At 42.5% G+C, this 23,421-nt stretch overlaps 1 protein-coding gene across 1 annotated transcript in view; it reads left to right on the forward strand.

The window, feature by feature from the left end:
- The first annotated feature begins 5,010 nt into the window (after nucleotides 1-5,010).
- Nucleotides 5,011-23,421, forward strand: part of LOC133664311 (thymocyte selection-associated high mobility group box protein TOX-like) — a 33,566-nt gene continuing 15,155 nt past the window's right edge. Inside the window, exon 1 of the mRNA XM_062068818.1 lies at nucleotides 5,011-5,510. Within this exon, the coding sequence (XP_061924802.1) occupies nucleotides 5,406-5,510 (105 nt within the window). The 5' untranslated portion in view covers nucleotides 5,011-5,405. The remainder of the gene's footprint in view (nucleotides 5,511-23,421) is intronic.

Consider the following 23,421-nt stretch of genomic DNA (forward strand, 5'->3'; position numbering starts at 1 on the left):
TACGATTCTGGATGTGGAGAGATCGGGCCATTTTGGGCTGAAAGATGCGTGTACGATGGACCTACTCGCTAGCTTGGGAATTCTTCGCGAGCTACATCCAGCAGTGGCCTTTGAAGCAGCGGCGTCGACTACCAGCGGAGACCGTCAGCGAAAGAGACGTAAGCGATGCGCTCGGAAGCAGAAGCGGGAGTGTCGGGCGGGGCTAACAACAAAGCTAAATGCGTTGTTGTTAGCGGGGCTAACGAAAAAGCTAAATGCTAATCCACAAAGAAGCGCTAATAAGGAGTCTGTTAAGCTAGAACTAGCCAGCGCCAGGCTGGATAATCCCTGCACACATAGCAATTCTTCTAGAATAATATACAACTCACATAATGTTCTTTCTGCGTCAGAGGTGGACATGCATTTTACTGAGGTGGCAAACAATCTAAAAATTCCTGTCATATCAATTCCTAGATATGGTCGAAATTATTTAAAGTGCACTATGCATAATAAACGTAACATTATTAATATTGCTACTACGGATACTTTCAACAAAAACTCCTCAAAACAGCCCACTACCTATAATATGGGCTTTTTAAACATAAGGTCATTGTCTTCCAAAACGTTATTAGTTAATGAAGTCATCAGAGACAACAATCTTGATGTCGTTGGTCTAGCCGAGACCTGGCTCAAACCAGACGATTTTTTTGCACTGGGTGAGGCGTCTCCTCCTGGCTATACGGGAACGCATATTGCCCGTCCCATTAAAAGGGGTGGGGGTGTTGCACTAATATACAACAAAAACTTTAGCCTTACCTCGGACCTAAATAATAAATATAACTCGTTTGAGGTGCTTACTGTGAGGTTTGTCACACCGCTGCCTCTGCACCTGGCTGTCATCTACCGCCCCCCTGGGCCCTATTCGGACTTTATCAATGAATTTTCAGAGTTCGTTGCTGATCTAGTGACGCACGCCGACAATATAATCATAATGGGAGACTTTAACATCCATATGAATACCCCATCGGACCCTCCATGCGTGGCGCTCCAGACTATAATTGATAGCTGTGGTCTTACACAAATAATAAATGAACCCACGCATCGCAACGGTAATACGATAGATCTAGTGCTTGTCAGGGGTGTCACCACCTCTAAAGTTACGATACTCCCGTACACTAAAGTAATGTCCGATCATTACCTTATAAAATTCGAAGTTCTGACTCATTGTCAACAAACTAATAATAATAATAATAACTACTATAGCAGCCGCAACATTAATACTGCCACAACGACGACTCTTACTGACCTACTGCCTTCAGTAATGGCACCATTCCCAAATTATGTGGGCTCTATTGATAACCTCACTAACAGCTTTAACGATGCCCTGCGCGACACCATTGATAGTGTAGCACCGCTAAAGCTAAAAAGGGCCCCTAAAAGGCGCACCCCATGGTTTACAGAAGAAACTAAAGCCCAGAAATTATCATGTAGAAAGCTGGAACGCAAATGGCGTGCGACTAAACTTGAGGTTTTCCATCAAGCATGGAGTGATAGTTTAATAACTTATAAACGCATGCTTACCTCAGCTAAAGCTAAATACTACTCAAATCTCATCCACCTCAACAAAAATGATCCTAAATTTTTGTTTAGTACAGTAGCATCGCTAACCCAACAAGGGACTCCTCCCAGTAGCTCCACCCACTCGGCAGATGACTTTATGAATTTCTTTAATAAGAAAATTGAAGTCATTAGAAAAGAGATTAAAGACAATGCATCTCAGCTACAACTGGGTTCTATTAACACAAATACGACGGTATATACGACGGACATTGCCCTCCAAAATAGTTTCTCTCTCTTTGATGAAATAACACTGGAGGAATTGTTAAAATGTGTAAATGGGACAAAACAAACAACATGTTTACTTGACCCAATTCCTGGGAAACTTATCAAGGAGCTTTTTGTTTTATTAGGTCCATCAGTGTTAAATATTATAAACTTATCACTTTCCTCTGGTACTGTTCCTCTAGCATTCAAAAAAGCGGTTATTCATCCTCTACTCAAAAGACCTAACCTCGATCCTGACCTCATGGTGAACTACCGGCCGGTGTCCCATCTACCGTTTATCTCGAAAATTCTCGAAAAAATTGTCGCACAGCAGCTAAATGAACACTTAGCGTCTAACAATCTCTGTGAACCTTTTCAATCCGGTTTCAGGGCAAATCACTCTACGGAGACAGCCCTCGCAAAAATGACTAATGATCTATTGCTAACGATGGATTCTGATGCGTCATCTATGTTGCTGCTTCTTGATCTTAGCGCCGCTTTCGATACTGTTGATCATAATATTTTATTAGAGCGTATCAAAACACGTATTGGTATGTCAGACTTAGCCTTGTCTTGGTTTAACTCTTATCTTACTGACAGGATGCAGTGTGTCTCCCATAACAATGTGACCTCGGACTATGTTAAGGTAACGTGCGGAGTTCCCCAGGGTTCGGTTCTTGGCCCTGCACTCTTTAGTATTTACATGCTGCCGCTAGGTGACATTATACGCAAATACGGTGTTAGCTTTCACTGTTATGCTGATGACACTCAACTCTACATGCCCCTAAAGCTGACCAACACGCCGGATTGTAGTCAGCTGGAGGCGTGTCTTAATGAAATTAAACAATGGATGTCCGCTAACTTTTTGCAACTCAACACTAAGAAAACGGAAATGCTTATTATCGGTCCTGCTCAACACCGACATCTATTTAATAATACCACCTTAACATTTGACAACCAAACAATTAAACAAGGCGACTCGGTAAAGAATCTGGGTATTATCTTCCACCCAACTCTCTCGTTTGAGTCACACATTAAGAGTGTTACTAAAACGGCCTTCTTTCATCTCCGTAATATCGCTAAAATTCGTTCCATTTTGTCCACTAGCGACGCTGAGATCATTATTCATGCGTTCGTTACATCTCGTCTCGATTACTGTAACGTTTTATTTTCAGGCCTCCTATGTCTAGCATTAAAAGATTACAGATGGTACAAAATGCGGCTGCTAGACTTTTGACAAAAACAAGAAAGTTTGATCATATTACGCCTATACTGGCTCACTTGCACTGGCTTCCTGTGCACCTAAGATGCGACTTTAAGGTTTTACTACTTACGTATAAAATACTACACGGTCAAGCTCCAGCCTATCTTGCCGATTGTATTGTACCATATGTCCCGGCAAGAAATCTGCGTTCAAAGAACTCCGGCTTATTAGTGATTCCCAGAGCCCAAAAAAAGTCTGCGGGCTATAGAGCGTTTTCTATTGGGGCTCCAGTACTCTGGAATGCCCTCCCGGTAAAAGTTAGAGATGCTACCTCAGTAGAAGCATTTAAGTCTCATCTTAAAACTCATTTGTATACTCTAGCCTTTAAATAGACTCCCTTTTTAGACCAGTTGATCTGCCGTTTCTTTTCTTTTCTTTTCTACTCTGCTCCGGGGTGGACCGCTAGCCTGTCCATCAGATGGGGACATCTCTACGCTGCTGACCCGTCTCCGCTCGGGATGGTTCCCGCTGGCCCCACCATGGACTGGACTTTCGCTGATGTGTTGGACTTTCACAATATTATGTCAGACCCACTCGACACCGAGGATGTCGTTGTGGCTTGTACAGCCCTTTGAGACACTTGTGATTTAGGGCTATATAAATAAACATTGATTGATTGATTGATTGATAAAGACATTGACAAGTAGTAGCTCTAACAGGTAGTATCTCTAAAGACATCGACAAGTAGTAGCTCTAACAACAGGTAGTAGCTCTAAAGACATCGACAAGTAGTAGCTCTAACGACAGGTAGTAGCTCTAACGACATCGACAAGTAGTAGCTCTAAAGACATCGACAAGTAGTAGCTCTAACGACAGGTAGTAGCTCTAACGACATCGACAAGTAGTAGCTCTAACAACAGGTAGTAGCTCTAAAGACATAGACAGGTAGTAGCTCTAACAACAGGTAGTAGCTCTAAAGACATAGACAGGTAGTAGCTCTAACAACAGGTAGTAGCTCTAAAGACATTGACAAGTAGTAGCTCTAACAGGTAGTATCTCTAAAGACATCGACAAGTAGTAGCTCTAACAACAGGTAGTAGCTCTAAAGACATTGACAAGTAGTAGCTCTAACAGGTAGTATCTCTAAAGACATTGACAAGTAGTAGCTCTAACAACAGGTAGTAGCTCTAAAGACATTGACAAGTAGTAGCTCTAACAGGTAGTAGCTCTAAAGACATCGACTAGTAGCTCTAACGACAGGTAGTAGCTCTAAAGACATCGACAGGTAGTAGCTCTAACGACAGGTAGTAGCTCTAAAGACATCGACAGGTAGTAGCTCTAATGACATCGACAAGTATTACAATGACATCAACAATTCTCCAGCACAGACTGGATGGCAAGGCAGGTTTAAATAGCAGCTGGCTGATTGACACCAGGTGTGGCCAGGTGCCAATCAGCCACAGCTGAGGGAAAACAGCGCTCAGGGAGACAAGCAGGAAACAACCAAAATAAAAGCGCTGACAGGAAATAAAGACAAACACAGAGTAAAAACTAAAACATAACCAAACTGTCAGGGACAAGCCTGACAGTGCATATGTCAACTGAAAGTATTTTAACTACACTATTTGATTTGAATTGAAATTTGATTGATGATTGTTATATTTTAGTAATTTAATTTGAATTATGATTATTTTTTTAGGATCTTTTTATTTTGCCTTCTTGTAATTTTCTGTAAAGCACTTACAATGTCCTAGTGTACAAATTGTGCTCTTCAAATAAACTTGCTTGAGGAAGCAGATGGCCACTCAAACACTGAGGTCGTTGTCTTTATGCTCTATTGTGCTCAACTGTATGCCTGAATAGAACTGTTATAAAAATGCTGAGAGTTAAAGAAAATATTTATTTGGTGAGCTTCTCAAAATCCCCGGTTAAGCTGAAAAAAAAATGGACAACGATGCTCTTATTTTGGTAAGCCATGCAATTTCCGCATCCGTGAAGGCTAACACCGGTGCGCTTGACGGCCAGGCTCTTTGTAGGAGTGTGGAGCAAAGAGCGGGACTTCCAGCAGCAGCACGCCGACAACACGCACCCACACGCCGCAGTGCAGCAGCCTTACAGCCGCTTCTCTTCTGCTACAACAAAGGGGAACTTTTCAAGTGACTCCTTTTATGAGGGCGAGTCTGTTTTTGTACCGGGTAGACGTCACCTTTTTGGAGCATGAGAACCAGCGTGGGGCGCATCCTTCCAACTTTGTAAGCCCGCTTTTTGCCTTCATTTCTCGGCTTCACCTCCACATTGGTACCCGGAGAGGCTGGCGGATGTGTCAAGGACTTCCACCTTTGTTGAAAAAAACAATAATTGCTAAGTAAGGCTAAAGAAGGAGCCAGGGGATAAGTAGATGGATGTGACACTTTACCCGCCTCCCCCGCAGCCCCTGGCCGCCTCAGAGCACACCAGACTGGGGCAGCTCTCCTACCCCGAGCCGCCGTTTGGAAGCAACAAGGTAGGACCAGGAACCTTCTTGTGGTACTTATTGTCTGCAGATGAAAGTCACCTTTGTGTCCCCCACACTTGAATTAACTGTCATCTGTCTTGCCCTGTCAATTAAATGCTAATTCATTGCTTTATTGGGCTGAAGTTCATTAAAGCAGCTTCTATGATGTCCTTACAGTAACACATTATAATGCCAGGATGAGGACATCAGCTTTCAACAAGATATGTCCAGTTGGCTTCCTCCAACAACCACACTTTGTTAACTTGTCTCTGACCATAGACTTTGGTCTCTCTCCATCCTGGGGTCAGAGGTCACGGTCACCGACTGTTAGGGTTAGGCTGTAGGGCAGTAACACATCTGCCTGCCTGGCTTAATGAAAAGTCTAAAACCTCCTTTAAAAGTAGTAATTCACCATTATAACACCATTATCTTCCTGCAAATGAATGAGACAATAACAACTTTCAACAGAATATTTTCTAGCGACAAACATAAAACTGTCATTCATCTTTTCAATTGAAATAGTCCACTAATGAGGATATAAGCCACACCCACTACCTTTTAGAAGAAAATAATATTGTGCCTTTATATAAGCTGCACTGGACTATAAGTCGCAGATATATACGTTGTGAAATGAGTTATTTACACAGAAATATTTTGTAAATGTTTATTTACATACCTTAATTGTTTCCAAACGGTGTCTGTAACACGGCAGTAAAACGACCAATCAAACAAAACAGAAGTCATGGTCATGGACCCACTAGCTGTGCAAGCTAGCTCTCCAATCAGCTAAACAGACTCGATAACTCCACGCTGACGTTTTGGTGAATTTACTGAGGAATTTCCGAAACTGAAACAATACAAAAAGAATGCCATTGTAAGTTAAAGGCCTACTGAAATGATTTTTTAAAAATTTAAACGGGGATAGCAGATCCATTCTATGTGTCATACTTGATCATTTCGCGATATTGCCATATTTTTGCTGAAAGGATTTAGTAGAGAAAATCGACGATAAAGTTCGCAACTTTTGCTCGCTGATAAAAAAAAGCCTTGCCTGTAGCGGAAGTAGCGTGACGTCACAGGAGCTAGTATTCCTCACAATTCCCCGTTGTTTACAATGGAGCGAGAGAGATTCGGACCGAGAAAGTGATGATTACCCCATTAATTTGAGCGAGGATGAAAGATTCGTAGATGAGGAACGTTACAGTGAAGGACTTGAGAGGCAGTGCAGGACGTATCTTTTTTCGCTCTGACCGTAACTTAGGTACAAGCTGGCTCATTGGATTCCACACTCTCCTTTTTATATTGTGGATCACAGATTTGTATTTTAAACCACCTGGGATACTATATCCTCTTGAAAATGAGAGTCGAGCACGCAAAATGGACATTCAGTGCCTTTTATCTCCACGACAATACATCGGCGAAATGCTTTAGCTACGAGCTAACGTGATAGCATCTTGCTTTAACTGCATATAGAAACAAAAGAAATAAACCCCTGACTGGAAGGATAGATAGAAAATCAACAATACTATTAAACCGTGGACATGTAAATACACGGTTAATGCTTTCCAGGCTGGCGAAGGTTAACAATGCTGTGCTAACGACGCCATTGAAGCTAACTTAGCAACGGGACCTCACAGAGCTATGCTAAAAACATTAGCTCTCCACCTACGCCAGCCAGCCCTCATCTACTCATCAACACCCGTGCTCACCTGCGTTCCAGCGATCGGCAGAAGGACGAAGGACTTCACCCGATGCGTTTGGCGGCCCGGAGACGTAGGAAGTCAAGGTGAGGTCGGCGGCTAGCGCGGCTAGCGCTCCAACAAAGTCCTCCTGGTTGTGTTGCTGTAGTCCGCTGCTAATACACCGATCCCACCTACAACTGTCTTCTTTGCAGCCTTCATTGTTCATTAAACAAATTGCAAAAGATGTCCAGAATACTGTGGAATTATGAAATGAAAACAGCTTTTTGTATAGGATTCTATGGGGTACCATAACTTCCGTTATACTGACTTCGTCACGCGCATACGTCATCATACCGCGACGTTTCAGCCGGATATTTCCCGGGAAGTTTTAAATGTCACTTTATAAGTTAACCCGGCTGTATTGGCATGTGTTGCAATGTTAAGATTTCATCATTGATATATAAACTATCAGACTGCGTGGTCGCTAGTAGTGGCTTTCAGTAGGCCTTTAATAATACTAACACACTCGTAAACTTGTTAGCATAGCTTGATTACATGACAACAACATGTACAAATATGCATGAAAACACTCCTACAGACATCACACATAGGACGCTTTAGTAAGTAAGAATTGTTTTAGACATATTGTAAAACTTACAAACGTTCCTTGGAGTGATGAATGAAAAACGGCCTGGATGCTTATTTCCGGTTTGCGGCATTAAAACAGGAAACACATTTTCAACACGGAATACCTGCAGTGAGCGACCTCGTCCAAAAGAGGGCGCCACAGCACAAACAATGACAAACCAATTCAGTCCTCTGCTTGGGTTTATTTAATGCAAACTATTGGACACAAAACATTATGGGCGTTAGCAAGAAAAAAAAATCATAAATTAGCCGCTGCGGTTTAAAAATGTAAGAATAAAGTAGCGGCTTCTAAATGTACTGTAGTCTTTCTTTGCATGCTCTAACATCCCTGGAATAAACCTATGCGGACACCATTCCTGGTAATATTTATCAAATGTAGGGATGGGTTCCGAAATTAGTACTTTTATAGGCAGTGACTGAAGTCCGGGTGTGGAATCATGTCAAATCAAACAGTGTCATATTTCATGTGTTCCGCTTGCAGACTAAACAATGAATCAGTCGGCCAAACTCCCACTAAATAATGTTGCAACTTTTAACGCCAACAAAGCAAGTATGCTTGGTAGAAAACACTCAAACATAAACCAAGGCTCCACACTTCCAAACATGTTAGCTTGATGCTGATTTACCTTGGATTTTCTGTAGGCAGGCTACTATTAGCATTAGCGATTTTACATGGCCACTGTGAACGTTGTCTGTGTGTGTTGGCCCTCCGAGGAGGTGGCGACTTCCTGGTCCAGGGTGTACCCCGCCTTCCTTGTCCAGGGTGTACACCGCCTTCCTTGTCCAGGGTGTACACCGCCTTCCTTGTCCAGGGTGTACCCCGCCTTCCTTGTCCAGGGTGTACACTGCCTTCCTTGTCCAGGGTGTACCCCGCCTTCCTTGTCCAGGGTGTACACTGCCTTCTTTGTCCAGGATCTACCCTGGCCAGGGGGTACTCCTCCTTCCTTGTCCAGGGGGTACCTCTCCTTCCTTGTCCAGGGGGTACCCCTCCTTTCTTGTCCAGAGTCTACCCCGCCTTCCTTGTCCAGGGTGTACCTCTCCTTCCTTGTCCAGGGTGTACCCCGCCTTCCTTGTCCAGGGTGTACGCCTCCTTCCTTGGGTCCTGTTTCCTAAACAGGAAACAGGACCCAAATATTTTTGAGCAACGGGAGGGAGACGCTAACAGCCAATCGGGTAACAGTGTCAACTACTAAGTTTGGTTGCGCCGTCTTTCTGTCTGGCTGTGGATTCTCTGCATGGAGTGAGGAGAGAAACTTGCTACGTCAACTCTCACAACTGCCACCTAGTGTCTCAAAACTGCAACTAGCTTCCAATTTCATGCAATTATTTTACCACCAAATATCTTCTCCACTGATACATAGCGAAGTTGCTAAGTTGGAAACTGTATTACTGTATTTGTCGGCAGGCTTAATATAAGTCATAAAAAAGATCAATAATTATTGATATCAATCAATATACAAAAACTTATATGGTGATACACTTTTCAGCCACATCGCCCAGCCCTAGGATTATTTTTATATAAATATTATTATTAAAATTAAAACTACAACTAAGATGAACATTTACGATCACACAGTTGGCGTGTGTTGTGCACAATACTTATAGTATAAACACTATGTAGGGCGCAACATAAAAAAGCTACTTCCTAGTTGGACAACGTACCATCCACAGCCTATACAGTACTGCCATCATACCATCCACAGCCTATACAGTACTGCCATCATACCATCCACAGCCTATACAGTACTGCCATCATACCATCCACAGCCTATACAGTACTGCCATCATACCATCCACAGCCTATACAGTACTGCCATCATACCATCCACAGTCTATACAGTACTGCCATCATACCATCCACAGCCTATACAGTACTGCCATCATACCATCCACAGCCTATACAGTACTGCCATCATACCATCCACAGCCTATACAGTACTGCCATCATACCATCCACAGCCTATACAGTACTGCCATCATACCATCCACAGCCTATACAGTACTGCCATCATACCATCCACAGCCTATACAGTACTGCCATCATACCATCCACAGTCTATACAGTACTGCCATCATACCATCCACAGCCTATACAGTACTGCCATCATACCATCCACAGCCTATACAGTACTGCCATCATACCATCCACAGCCTATACAGTACTGCCATCATACCATCCACAGCCTATACAGTACTGCCATCATACCATCCACAGCCTATACAGTACTGCCATCATACCATCCACAGTCTATACAGTACTGCCATCATACCATCCACAGCCTATACAGTACTGCCATCATACCATCCACAGTCTATACAGTACTGCCATCATACCATCCACAGCCTATACAGTACTGCCATCATACCATCCACAGCCTATACAGTACTGCCATCCTACCATCCACAGCCTATACAGTACTGCCATCATACCATCCACAGCCTATACAGTACTGCCATCTGATGTCTGACGGACAGCACAGTTATCATAATCAGCTCATTCTTAAATCTTACATTAAAAAAGTTATTGTCGCACAATTAACATTTATTGACACACACAAAAGTATGGAAAATTGGTACCGTTGAGTACGGGTATGGATTCCCAGGTACCTTGTGAGCGGTAGTCATATGCCACTCTGGGATTGAAGAACTTCAAGGGGAAATGCACTTTTTCTGGAATTTTGCCCATCGATCACAATCATTATGAGACACAATCATTATGAGACACAATCATTATGAGACACAATCATTATGAGACACAATCATTATGAGGCACAATCATTATGAGGCACAATCATTATGAGACACAATCATTATGAGACACAATCATTATGAGACACAATCATTATGAGACACAATCCTTATGAGACACAATCATTATGAGACACAATCATTATGAGACACAAAAAGAGGAAAGTTTTTCTCTTTTTTCCGCTTTCTAAGATGGTCTGGTTGTAGGTGGCTAGCTAGCAATCAATTCTCCCTCTAAATCACTTTAACAATGCATTCAAAAGCCAACAATACTGTATTTAGCTTGTGTAACATGTATAATAACCAAACTGTACAACATTGTTATTGTAAGAGTGAACACAGAGGAACTATTTTCCTAGCGTACTAACACATCGTTGTGCTACGGTATTAGCCGTAGACGGCAAGAGATAAGCTAGCTTCTACATCAGCACAAAACATATTTGAGTTTGTAACACACAACACTGTGATAGTACACCAATCTGTACTGAGTGAAAAACATGATCATATTACAGTATGTGTCAAGTATTATTTCATCTTTTGTTTGTACACAGCCAGCCAGACAGTGTGTGTAGTGTAGTTGTTATAACACACATGATGTGTATCATGATCAATATTCAAGTGTAAATCACTTGATAGACAGTGGCAAGGGACCTTTTTTTCCGGTTTATTTAAGTAAGCACTCCATTTTTGTCGAAATAGCATGGCTTCAAATAGCACATTCTGCAGCTTGGAGTCACTTTCACCTCACTCTCTGTCTGCTCCAACGTCTCACTCTTCCTTTCTGCTCACTTCTAGAAGTAGCAGTTCATCCTCAGTATATTCATCTTCAAAAACATAAGGTTGTGAATGCTTATTAGTCCAAAAATAGTCGTCTTTGTGGTTTGTTACCAAGTCTGCCATGATTAGAACAAACATGTGTTTGTTTTCCGGAAGTAGGAACACATTTGTGTGCTGCTATGGAAACTGAAATCAATGCGCAGAGGAATTAGCTCCGGCAATGATTAAAATGATCAAACTATGGTAACTATTGTACATATTACATATTGTTATGAATGTGTGTGTTACTACATTATATATATACTTGCAGTGTGTATATTGTACATATTACATATTGTTATGAAGGTGTCTGTTACTACATTATATATATACTTGTACATATTACATATTGTTATGAAGGTGTGTGTTACTACATTATATATATATACTTGCAGTGTGTATATAAAACGTGGATGGAGGGTTTTGAAGTTGTTTTAGATACTTAGAAGGCTACAACGGTGACTCCATTAGACGTATCCTACAAGCGTTTCTTTATCAAGTGTAAAATCCCCCCTTGTCTCTCATAATGATTGTAAACAATAGGCACAATTACTTTAAAGTGAGTTTATAGTGAAGTACTATCCCAGCAAGCACAAGACAATAAAACAACGTTGAGAACTCGTTGAATTAATTGAGCAACTAAACATAACATTGAAACAACATGCTTTTTGACCATGTTTAATCCATGTTATTTTCTGACGTTGATTTAACATTGAAATGTAGTCATTTCCCAACCAACAAGGTGGATCCCACGTTAGACTTCAACATTGTGTCAATGTACAAATACAACTATTTGGCAAGGTTGTTTGAAAGTCAGTTTTAAAGGACATGTACGTTGCATCGATGTCTTGTCCCCGCTGGGATGCTACAATGCTATAAATATGTTCCTAGTGGACTTTAGCGGGTGCAAGAACTTTTATTTCTCTCCAAAGCGCATAAAGTGCGACCACTAAGGAATGTAACGGAAGTCTGCTCACGTGTTATTTCTCTCTTAGGTGTGTAACTAATATGTGTGGACCCCAAGAGGGCCACTGTGGAATGGGCACAAGTGGATGCAATGACAAACCAGGACGCGGCAACTGGGCATTAGTCGGCCTTGACCTGTGACCTCAAGATGTGCTAATTAATGGACTGTGACATATTTACCGTTATAGTGTTGGTCATGGCTGTTATTCTGGCACATGCACCACAAAGGTATGCACTCGGGTGTTGTCACTGAGTGTTTGTTTCAGAGAAAGGTATAGAGATGGAAGATAGGCCGTGGATGGAGAGGCAGCAGCGTGGTTGGGGGTAGGGAAGGAGAGAAAGAGAGAGAGCTAAAGAAAAAGAGTGAGCGAGAGGCTTGTTGGGGGTAGGGATGTTGCAGATGAGTGTAGTTGTAGTGGGGGTGGGGTTTGTACTATATTTCTCCCTCTTGATTCATGGCTCTGTCGGCCTGATAGACCACATCAAATTACCGTGCACAGAACATAGAGGGAGGCCGGGAGAAGAAGGAGACAAATCAGGGAAAAAACTCAAGGCAAAAGCCAGCCAAAGCAGAGTAAGGTGGTGCAAAAAGAACAGAGAGGTGTGGCCTCCAGATGTGTTCTTGGGAAGATGCACTGCCACTTTGCTGGAGTGGAGAACACGCTCTGCACCACTACAAGTTCCACCAAGGAGTGGAGAACACGCTCTGCACCACTACAAGTTCCACCAAGGAGTGGAGAACACGCTCTGCACCACTACAAGTTCCACCAAGGAGTGGAGAACACGCTCTGCACCACTACAAGTTCCACCAAGGAGTGGAGAACACGCTCTGCACCACTACAAGTTCCACCAAGGAGTGGAGAACACGCTCTGCACCACTACAAGTTCCACCAAGGAGTGGAGAACACGCTCTGCACCACTACAAGTTCCACCAAGGAGTGGAGAACACGCTCTGCATCAGTACAAGTTCCACCAAGGAGTGGAGAACACGCTCTGCACCACTACAAGTTCCACCAAGGAGTGGAGAACACGCTCTGCATCAGTACAAGTTCCACCAAGGAGTGGAGAACACGCTCTGCATCAGTACAAGTTCCACCAAGGAGTGGAGAACACGCTCTGCACCACTACAAGTTCCACCAAGGAGTGGAGAACACGCTCTGCACCACTACAAGTTCCACCAAGGAGTGGAGAACACGCTCTGCACCACTACAAGTTCCACCAAGGAGTGGAGAACACGCTCTGCACCACTACAAGTTCCACTAAGGAGTGGAGAACACGCTCTGCACCACTACAAGTTCCACCAAGGAGTGGAGAACACGCTCTGCACCACTACAAGTTCCACCAAGGAGTGGAGAACACGCTCTGCATCAGTACAAGTTCCACCAAGGAGTGGAGAACACGCTCTGCACCACTACAAGTTCCACCAAGGAGTGGAGAACACGCTCTGCACCACTACAAGTTCCACCAAGGAGTGGAGAACACGCTCTGCACCACTACAAGTTCCACCAAGGAGTGGAGAACACGCTCTGCATCAGTACAAGTTCCACCAAGGAGTGGAGAACACGCTCTGCACCACTACAAGTTCCACCAAGGAGTGGAGAACACGCTCTGCATCAGTACAAGTTCCACCAAGGAGTGGAGAACACGCTCTGCATCAGTACAAGTTCCACCAAGGAGTGGAGAACACGCTCTGCACCACTACAAGTTCCACCAAGGAGTGGAGAACACGCTCTGCACCACTACAAGTTCCACCAAGGAGTGGAGAACACGCTCTGCACCACTACAAGTTCCACCAAGGAGTGGAGAACACGCTCTGCACCACTACAAGTTCCACCAAGGAGTGGAGAACACGCTCTGCATCAGTACAAGTTCCACCAAGGAGTGGAGAACACGCTCTGCATCAGTACAAGTTCCACCAAGGAGTGGAGAACACGCTCTGCATCAGTACAAGTTCCACCAAGGAGTGGAGAACACGCTCTGCACCACTACAAGTTCCACCAAGGAGTGGAGAACACGCTCTGCATCAGTACAAGTTCCACCAAGGAGTGGAGAACACGCTCTGCACCACTACAAGTTCCACCAAGGAGTGGAGAACACGCTCTGCACCACTACAAGTTCCACCAAGGAGTGGAGAACACGCTCTGCACCACTACAAGTTCCACCAAGGAGTGGAGAACACGCTCTGCATCAGTACAAGTTCCACCAAGGAGTGGAGAACACGCTCTGCACCACTACAAGTTCCACCAAGGAGTGGAGAACACGCTCTGCACCACTACAAGTTCCACCAAGGAGTGGAGAACACGCTCTGCACCACTACAAGTTCCACCAAGGAGTGGAGAACACGCTCTGCACCACTACAAGTTCCACCAAGGAGTGGAGAACACGCTCTGCACCACTACAAGTTCCACCAAGGAGTGGAGAACACGCTCTGCACCACTACAAGTTCCACCAAGGAGTGGAGAACACGCTCTGCATCAGTACAAGTTCCACCAAGGAGTGGAGAACACGCTCTGCACCACTACAAGTTCCACCAAGGAGTGGAGAACACGCTCTGCACCACTACAAGTTCCACCAAGGAGTGGAGAACACGCTCTGCACCACTACAAGTTCCACCAAGGAGTGGAGAACACGCTCTGCATCAGTACAAGTTCCACCAAGGAGTGGAGAACACGCTCTGCACCACTACAAGTTCCACCAAGGAGTGGAGAACACGCTCTGCACCACTACAAGTTCCACCAAGGAGTGGAGAACACGCTCTGCACCACTACAAGTTCCACCAAGGAGTGGAGAACACGCTCTGCACCACTACAAGTTCCACCAAGGAGTGGAGAACACGCTCTGCACCACTACAAGTTCCACCAAGGAGTGGAGAACACGCTCTGCACCACTACAAGTTCCACCAAGGAGTGGAGAACACGCTCTGCATCAGTACAAGTTCCACCAAGGAGTGGAGAACACGCTCTGCATCAGTACAAGTTCCACCAAGGAGTGGAGAACACGCTCTGCATCAGTACAAGTTCCACCAAGGAGTGGAGAACACGCTCTGCACCACTACAAGTTCCACCAAGGAGTGGAGAACACGCTCTGCATCAGTACAAGTTCCACCAAGGAGTGGAGAACACGCTCTGCACCACTACAAGTTCCACCAAGGAGTGGAGAACACGCTCTGCACCACTACAAGTTCCACCAAGGAGTGGAGAACACGCTCTGCATCACTACAAGTTCCACCAAGGAGTGGAGAACACGCTCTGCACCACTACAAGTTCCACCAAGGAGTGGAGAACACGCTCTGCATCAGTACAAGTTCCACCAAGGAGTGGAGAACACGCTCTGCATCAGTACAAGTTCCACCAAGGAGTGGAGAACACGCTCTGCATCAGTACAAGTTCCACCAAGGAGTGGAGAACACGCTCTGCACCACTACAAGTTCCACCAAGGAGTGGAGAACACGCTCTGCATCAGTACAAGTTCCACCAAGGAGTGGAGAACACGCTCTGCACCACTACAAGTTCCACCAAGGAGTGGAGAACACGCTCTGCACCACTACAAGTTCCACCAAGGAGTGGAGAACACGCTCTGCACCACTACAAGTTCCACCAAGGAGTGGAGAACACGCTCTGCATCAGTACAAGTTCCACCAAGGAGTGGAGAACACGCTCTGCACCACTACAAGTTCCACCAAGGGTCACGTGTCGCGACCCTACGTCCGAGGAGCAGGACGTCTGCAAGCCACCTTCCATGGTTTGAGGAAGAGACCTAGATCTACTTTTCAACTGCATCCTAGAGTGGTGGATGGCCTACAGGACACAAGTGCTTTTAGTTAAAGGCCCTGAAGACTAGATTTGACACCAACACAGTGTATAAAATATCTGGGCAAGCTGACTTTTATCCCACATAATACAAATATGACAAACATAGGATTGATGGTCTTAGAGTCAGCTGCGGGCGCACATTACAGCAGTTTTAAAGTCGCTGCATTGGCTCCCCGTCCGCTTCAGGGTCGATTTGAAAGTTGTAATATTAGTTTTTAAATGTCTATCTTGTCTATCTGACCTGTTCTTGCCGTATCAACCCTGAGGTCCTCTGGCACCTTTTATCCTTACCAAAGGGTTTATGGTATTATTATTATTTTTATTTATTTTTTGTCATAAAGAAATACAATCATGTGTGCTTACAGACTGTATCCCTGCAGACTGTATTGATTTATATTGATATATAATGTATATATTGTGTTTTTTATGTTGATTTAATTTTAAATTTCTTGTGCGGCCAGGTACCAATCGGTCCACGGACCGGTACCGGGGGTTGGGGACCACTGCTCTAGAAAAGCGCCAACAGTACTCTGTTTACCTGACTATTAACCAAGTATTAGCAACATTGTTATTATAAGAGCTAACGCCTTGTCACAACTAGCTTATGCAGCTATTGACATACTGAGCCGCTGAGCTGCTGCGTCGCCTCTGAGTTGGTAAAAGTACATTCCAGGTTATAAACCATGCCTATCACTTGTGTAGGAGAAAGTTGGGACTATAAACCGAGAGATTGAAATTCAACATCAACAACAATTCATTTGCACCCTCAGGAGCAAGGATTATGATGAATTCATCATCTGAATGGGGAACACATGTCTTCTTGTGCTGAAAGATACAAACATCCCATTATCGTCAGCATGCCAGTGGGAGCAGACATTGTACAGTACGAGATTGTTTTATAATGTTGTTTAGCCCATCATAAAACTGCTACATGATGCTTGGTGTTTCACTAGAGCTGGAACTCTTATCACTCTAAAACTTGTAGCTCATCCTCCTCATATTCAGGCTCAAAAATGTTGGCTTTTTGTTGTTATTGAAGTAATTAGCAAAGGTTGTGAAATGATTACATTAGGAATGTACCCGTTACTACAGTATTTTTATCGTGTTCTGTTTGTGTTGTGTTGTGTTTGCTCGGTTCTCGTATTATTTTAACCTGCCCATTGTACAGCACTTTGGCTACCCCTGTGATAAATTTGAAATGTGCTTTATAAATAAAGTTGATTTGATTTGATTTGATACAGTACATAAATACCTACAGTGTGTATATAAAATGGATGGAGGTTGTTGGATGTTTTGTAGAGCGCCGAGATCGAATCCACATTTTCTGCTTTGTTAGCCGCCCATTGCTAGTGTTTATTTACAAGTTAGAATGCACAAAAAAAAGAACGACATCACATAAGGATTGTGATTCAGCCCAAAAAGTGCAGTTCCCCTTTAATAATAGAAAGCTCATTTAAGATCTAACTTATTATTATTATTATAATTGTTGTTGTTGTTATTATTATTATTATGTACCGTAACAAAAGAAGACATTTTAGTTTTGCCTTCAGAAATGCTTGGAGACAAACTGAGTGTTCCCAAAGTTGTACAAGTCAGAACTCAACCACAAACCCTTTAAAGTCGCACAAAACTCCAACCTCAATTGCTATTTAAAAATGTTTTTTAATGACATTTATTCCAAAATAAAGCGCAGTCTCAACAAGGTGTGTCTTATCAAAACTAGTGCGAAGAGAAGAAGACTAAAGATCCAAATAGCAGGCGCTAAACAGCGTGTGTGTACTATTAGTGTGCGTGTTTACCAAGACTGCGTGTGCAACTGATATCCAGTGCAAAAGTGGTGCGGACCGTTTTCTTAAATTATTTTATTTGCGTGTACGAGGAGGCGTTCACCATGGAGACACTCAGTTACTGCCCATTCATCTTATCATGTTTTGCTATGTTGTCAAACATGCAGCAGACCACTTTTTATGGGCATTTTACAAGCGGTCCTGCATGCAGGAACCAACTTTTTTTTTAGCTCACTACAGGTGCTGCAGTTTCCTTCCATTTAGTGCTTTCTAACCGGAAGTAAAGTGGCGTTTCGTCTTCTAGCCTTCCATAGCGTTCCTACTCGTATGGATTCAAGCAACGTTAGTTAGTTTTACAATATAACTAAAACAATTCTTTCTTACTAAAGCGTCCCATGTGTGATGTCTGTAGGAGTGTTTTCATGCATATTTGTACCTGCTATCATAATGCAATGATGTTAGCGTGGTTAGCATTAGCTAATAGTCTAACACATTTACGGTCTGTGTTCGCATTATTAACTTACAAAAAACATTATTTTTGTATTGTTTCACTTTCACAAATTCCACAGTAAATTCACCAAAACGTCACCGTGGAGTTATTGAGTCTGTTTAGCTGATTGGAGAGCTAGCTTGCGCAGCTAGGGGGTCCATGAACATGACTTCTGTTTTGTTTGATGAGACGTTTTACTGCCGTGTTACAGACACCATTTGGAAATAATTATAAATAAACATTTACAAAATATTTCTGTGTAAATAACTAATTTCACAATGTATTTATCTGTGACTTATAGTCTGGTGCGGCTAATATATGGGAAATGTTTTTTTCTTCTAAAATCTAGTGGGTGTGGCTTATATACCGGTGAATACGCTACATGTTCCCATTCCTTGGATTCATACACATTCAATTCCAATAGGGAGCACGTCTCACCAGAACACCGACTTTTTTCAGGCGGCTCTTACGGGGTTCCCTGTGGCGTTTGCTACACCTGTTAGCGGCAGAGAGGCTCGTAACTCAAATTTTCGCTCACAACTTAAAGCACAACAATTAGCCATTCAAAATACTCTATTTGAATGGACAGCGCAAATTGTGTTGTTGAAAAATGTATACATTTATTATTCCTATGTGAACACACACACAAAAGTATGTAAAGTTGGTACTGTTGAGTACCAATACCCATTTTTATAGGTATCGGTAATTGGTACAGTCCAAATGTGAAAGGTGTGTCATTTCTTTTGCCTTTGATGCAGTAAACATGACGTTGAGCAAAAAGTAGAGTAGCAGTTAAGAGTGGATTAGTTAAAGGACGTAGAAGGTACATTAGAGTTTTGCCAGACCTAATATCACTACCAGCAATGCATTTGTTCAATGTTGTAGTACAGGAGTAGTACCCAGGCTGCTTCTTCTTTGGAAACATCTTACATGCTTGTAAACACAGCACATGTAGAGGACAGTAGTCGTCTATGTGAGCCAGCTACAGTAAGTGTGTTGCTGCCATGTCTGGCTACATGGTAGTCCTTGGAGGACCGGAGACGTAAACATTCTAGCAGTAGGAGGAGTCGTAGTACTATTAGTAGTACTCAGTGTGAGTTGAATGAGGTGCTATGTAGTATAAATGCACATGTAGGACTACCCAGGACATGTAAAGGTCAATGGCAATGATGCAGACTGTCGAGGCGGAATAGAAAGACGGAGAATTCCCGACAAATAAAACCTCAGAGAAGAGTTGACCTACTGGAAGAAAAGAAGAATGCTGAGAAAGAAGGTTTTTAAAATCTAATAACTCCAAGAGAAGGGCTCCAAATAGAGCATTGGCACAGACACAAGACTAAAGAAACAACTCTGAGTAATATCAGTTTTACAGCTAAATGTTCTCCACTCACAATCGTCTGTGCCCTGATTGACAGGAGACTCACTTGTCTTCAGTCGTCTGTGCCCTGATTGACAGGAGACTCACTTGTCTTCAATCGTCTGTGCCCTGATTGACAGGAGACTCACGTGTCTTCAGTCGTCTGTGCCCTGATTGACAGGAGACTCACTTGTCTTCAGTCGTCTGTGCCCTGATTGACAGGAGACTCACTTGTCTTCAATCGTCTGTGCCCTGATTGACAGGAGACTCACTTGTCTTCAGTCGTCTGTGCCCTGATTGACAGGAGACTCACTTGTCTGTGCCCTGATTGACAGGAGACTCACTTGTCTTCAATCGTCTGTGCCCTGATTGACAGGAGACTCACTTGTCTTCAGTCGTCTGTGCCCTGATTGACAGGAGACTCACTTGTCTGTGCCCTGATTGACAGGAGACTCACTTGTCTTCAATCGTCTGTGCCCTGATTGACAGGAGACTCCCTTGTCTTCAGTCGTCTGTGCCCTGATTGACAGGAGACTCACTTGTCTTCAATCGTCTGTGCCCTGATTGACAGGAGACTCAATCGTCTGTGCCCTGATTGACAGGAGACTCACTTGTCTAGGCTAGAAACTAGACGGATGTAGCAAAGTTTTAGCAAGTCTATGATTTCCAGAAGTTGAAAAGGTTCCTTATCACACCTTAGGCCATACCTCACTCCAAGTTTGTACATTTTGAAGCATCAATGCTGGAAGAGCAGGTGAAAATGTGAGGACTGAGCTGAAAAACTTATGCAAGTCGCTATTGATTAGATCTGGAACACTTTTGCAACCAGTTCAATGACTTGTATATATTTAATTGTCTTTCTATTCTGTCATGCGTCACATCAATTTTTGAGTACAATTAAGTTTCATATCCGTGTATATGCAAATGACTTGCTAAGCAATCGTAATTCAGATATAGCTAGTTGTGTGCGCTAATATCCACGTAGCTCAGTCTGTCATTATTTGGTAAATGTCATCAAGTTTAATGTTGAATATCTTCAGGAAACCTTGGTAGCGATCAACAGCACAGCAACGTAGTAGGGATGTGCCCACACTCATCAGTATCGATCCATTTTCTTGAAAAACTACGTGGTCCACCGTGGCCGATTAAGGACTTTCAACAAAGGCCGATCCCTTCTGAGAAATGTTGCATTTATTTTTAGTCCCCCATAGAGGTGGAAATCCTTGGGCACATCTTTATTCCATTACGATTACAATTCAAGAGCTACGATTCCATTAAAAATCGATTATAGATGCATCTTTAATTGATTTATACTGATGCAGTTTTACATTTCTTTTTGTTTCCCTAAATAGACATTCATCACTTGCAACTTTTATAAACAGTTTATTTGTAATAAGAAACCGTTGAATTAATTCCCATTACATTTATTGAATTCATGGAAATGTGTGGAAAACCTAAAGTAAAGAAGCTGGTCGGGGCTCTCGATCAGCATCTTTATTTTATAACTGTCTTACTTTATATACAGGAAATAGAAAATAGATTATTCAAGTTTACTAATCGATTTTACAATCGGCCATGTCCAAATTGTGAAGCATCTAAAAATCGTTTATTTCCGCCAGCTACCAGCTAATTGTGCATCCGTGCATCCGTAAGTTATTAATAATCACCTCTATTATGAAAAATAAACTGATGTTCTTAGTATCTTAGGTGTCATTATTGAGTATCATTATCAAGTATTAGGACCGGGCTACATATGGTACAAGCCAGGCGAAGTCATGCTAATAGCTAAGCTAATCACGAAGCTAGCTAGAAACAACAGAAGAAATGCGTGCTGAATAAACTAAGACGTGTTGATACAAGTCACAGCACAAAGTTGCTCAGACAGTTTTATGTACCGTATTTTTCAGAGTATAAATCGCTCTGGAGTATAAGTCGCACCGGCCGAAAATGCATAATAAAGAAGGAAAAAAACATATATAAGTCTCACTGGAGTATAAGTCGCATTTTTTGTGGAAATGTATTTGCTAAAAGCCAACAGCAAGAATAGACATTTGAAAGGCAATTTAAAATGTGTAAAGAATAGTGAACAACAGGCTGAATAAGTGTACGTTATATGAGGCATGAATAACCAACTGCTATGTTAATGTAACATATTATGGTAAGAGTCCTTCAAATAACTATAACATATAGAACATGCTATACGTTTACCAAACAATCTGTCACTCCTAATCGCTAAATCCCATGAAATCTTATACGTCTAGTCTCTTACGTGAATGACATCAATAATATTATTGGATATTTTACGCTAATGTGTTCATCATTTCACACATAAGTCGCTCCTGAGTATAAGTCGCACCCCCGGCCAAACTAGGAAAAAAACTGCGACATATAGTCCGAAAAATACGGTAATAAAGGAAACTTAGGAACTGGTATAAATAGTGTGCTTACATCATAATAAGTAATAAATACATTGAAACATTTACAGTTGTGATCAGTATCAGTATTGGTATGGTTTGATGATGGCTATTGGAATGGGCAGCATAAGTCCCTGATGGGAACATCTTTACATCATACTGAAGTCCTCCTCTTAGGGACTATCAGAATAATGTTCATCATCAGCATTGTCCACTTTTCTATTGGACAATCCAAGTGTGTCTTAATCCTCCCATGTGTCCTCTCTCAATCACTGGAGTCACTTCATAGTAGATACAGATATCTGGTCTCCCCACACCCAACAACAACAAAAGCATCTTATTTAAAGCATGAATGTTCTGCTAATCCTCCACTCTTTATGCCAACTCTTCTATGTGACAGCCTGTAATTCTACTGTAGGCTATAATCATAGATGATGCTCAAGATGGCTGGGCTGTAGCCATGGCAAGTAGCCAGAGTAGAAATAGGATTAGCCACTCTACTATGAAAGTAAATGACAGTAAATCTAGCAGTGGAATGTCAACTATCTTTCCTAAAACAACTTGCATTTGTTGTAAACGCATAGAGACACACGGCTTCAGTCAGCTCTGACATTGCTTGTGCATATTTCTGTACACAACTATACCTCAACCATCTTATACCCTTTCAGTATTTGTATCAGTTATGGTCAGACTGGATGCAATATATATATATATATATATATATATATATATATATATATATATATATATATATATATATATATATATATATATATATATATATATATATATATACACACTTCATAATGGGATTAGTGGACTAATGGCCAAGATAGTGGATGACTAGTTGACATCCATCAACAATCAATTCCACTTATTTTCCATGTTCTTCCAGGTTATAAAATGCATAGCAGTCTTTGCTAGGTAACCACTATTGTAAACAAACTTCAGGTTACAGCAGGTGTTGTGTTTCTCAAAAAGGTTTGTGATGTCTTCTCAGTCATGTACTTTTCACATTTTCCTTTAGTCAGACAATATTTCCTGGATGCTAATCACACATGGGTCTGTTTTGACTTCAGGCCTGGTTGGGGGTCACGCTCTTTATTCATTAGAGCAGAGGGTTGGTCAGTCACAGCTGCTGACCTCACCTCCTTTTGGTCCTAAGTGTCACTATTTCAGGTGAAATGAACATGAGGTTTA

This window comes from Entelurus aequoreus, linkage group LG14 (genome assembly GCF_033978785.1).
Source record: "Entelurus aequoreus isolate RoL-2023_Sb linkage group LG14, RoL_Eaeq_v1.1, whole genome shotgun sequence".
Classification (NCBI taxonomy): domain Eukaryota; kingdom Metazoa; phylum Chordata; class Actinopteri; order Syngnathiformes; family Syngnathidae; genus Entelurus; species Entelurus aequoreus.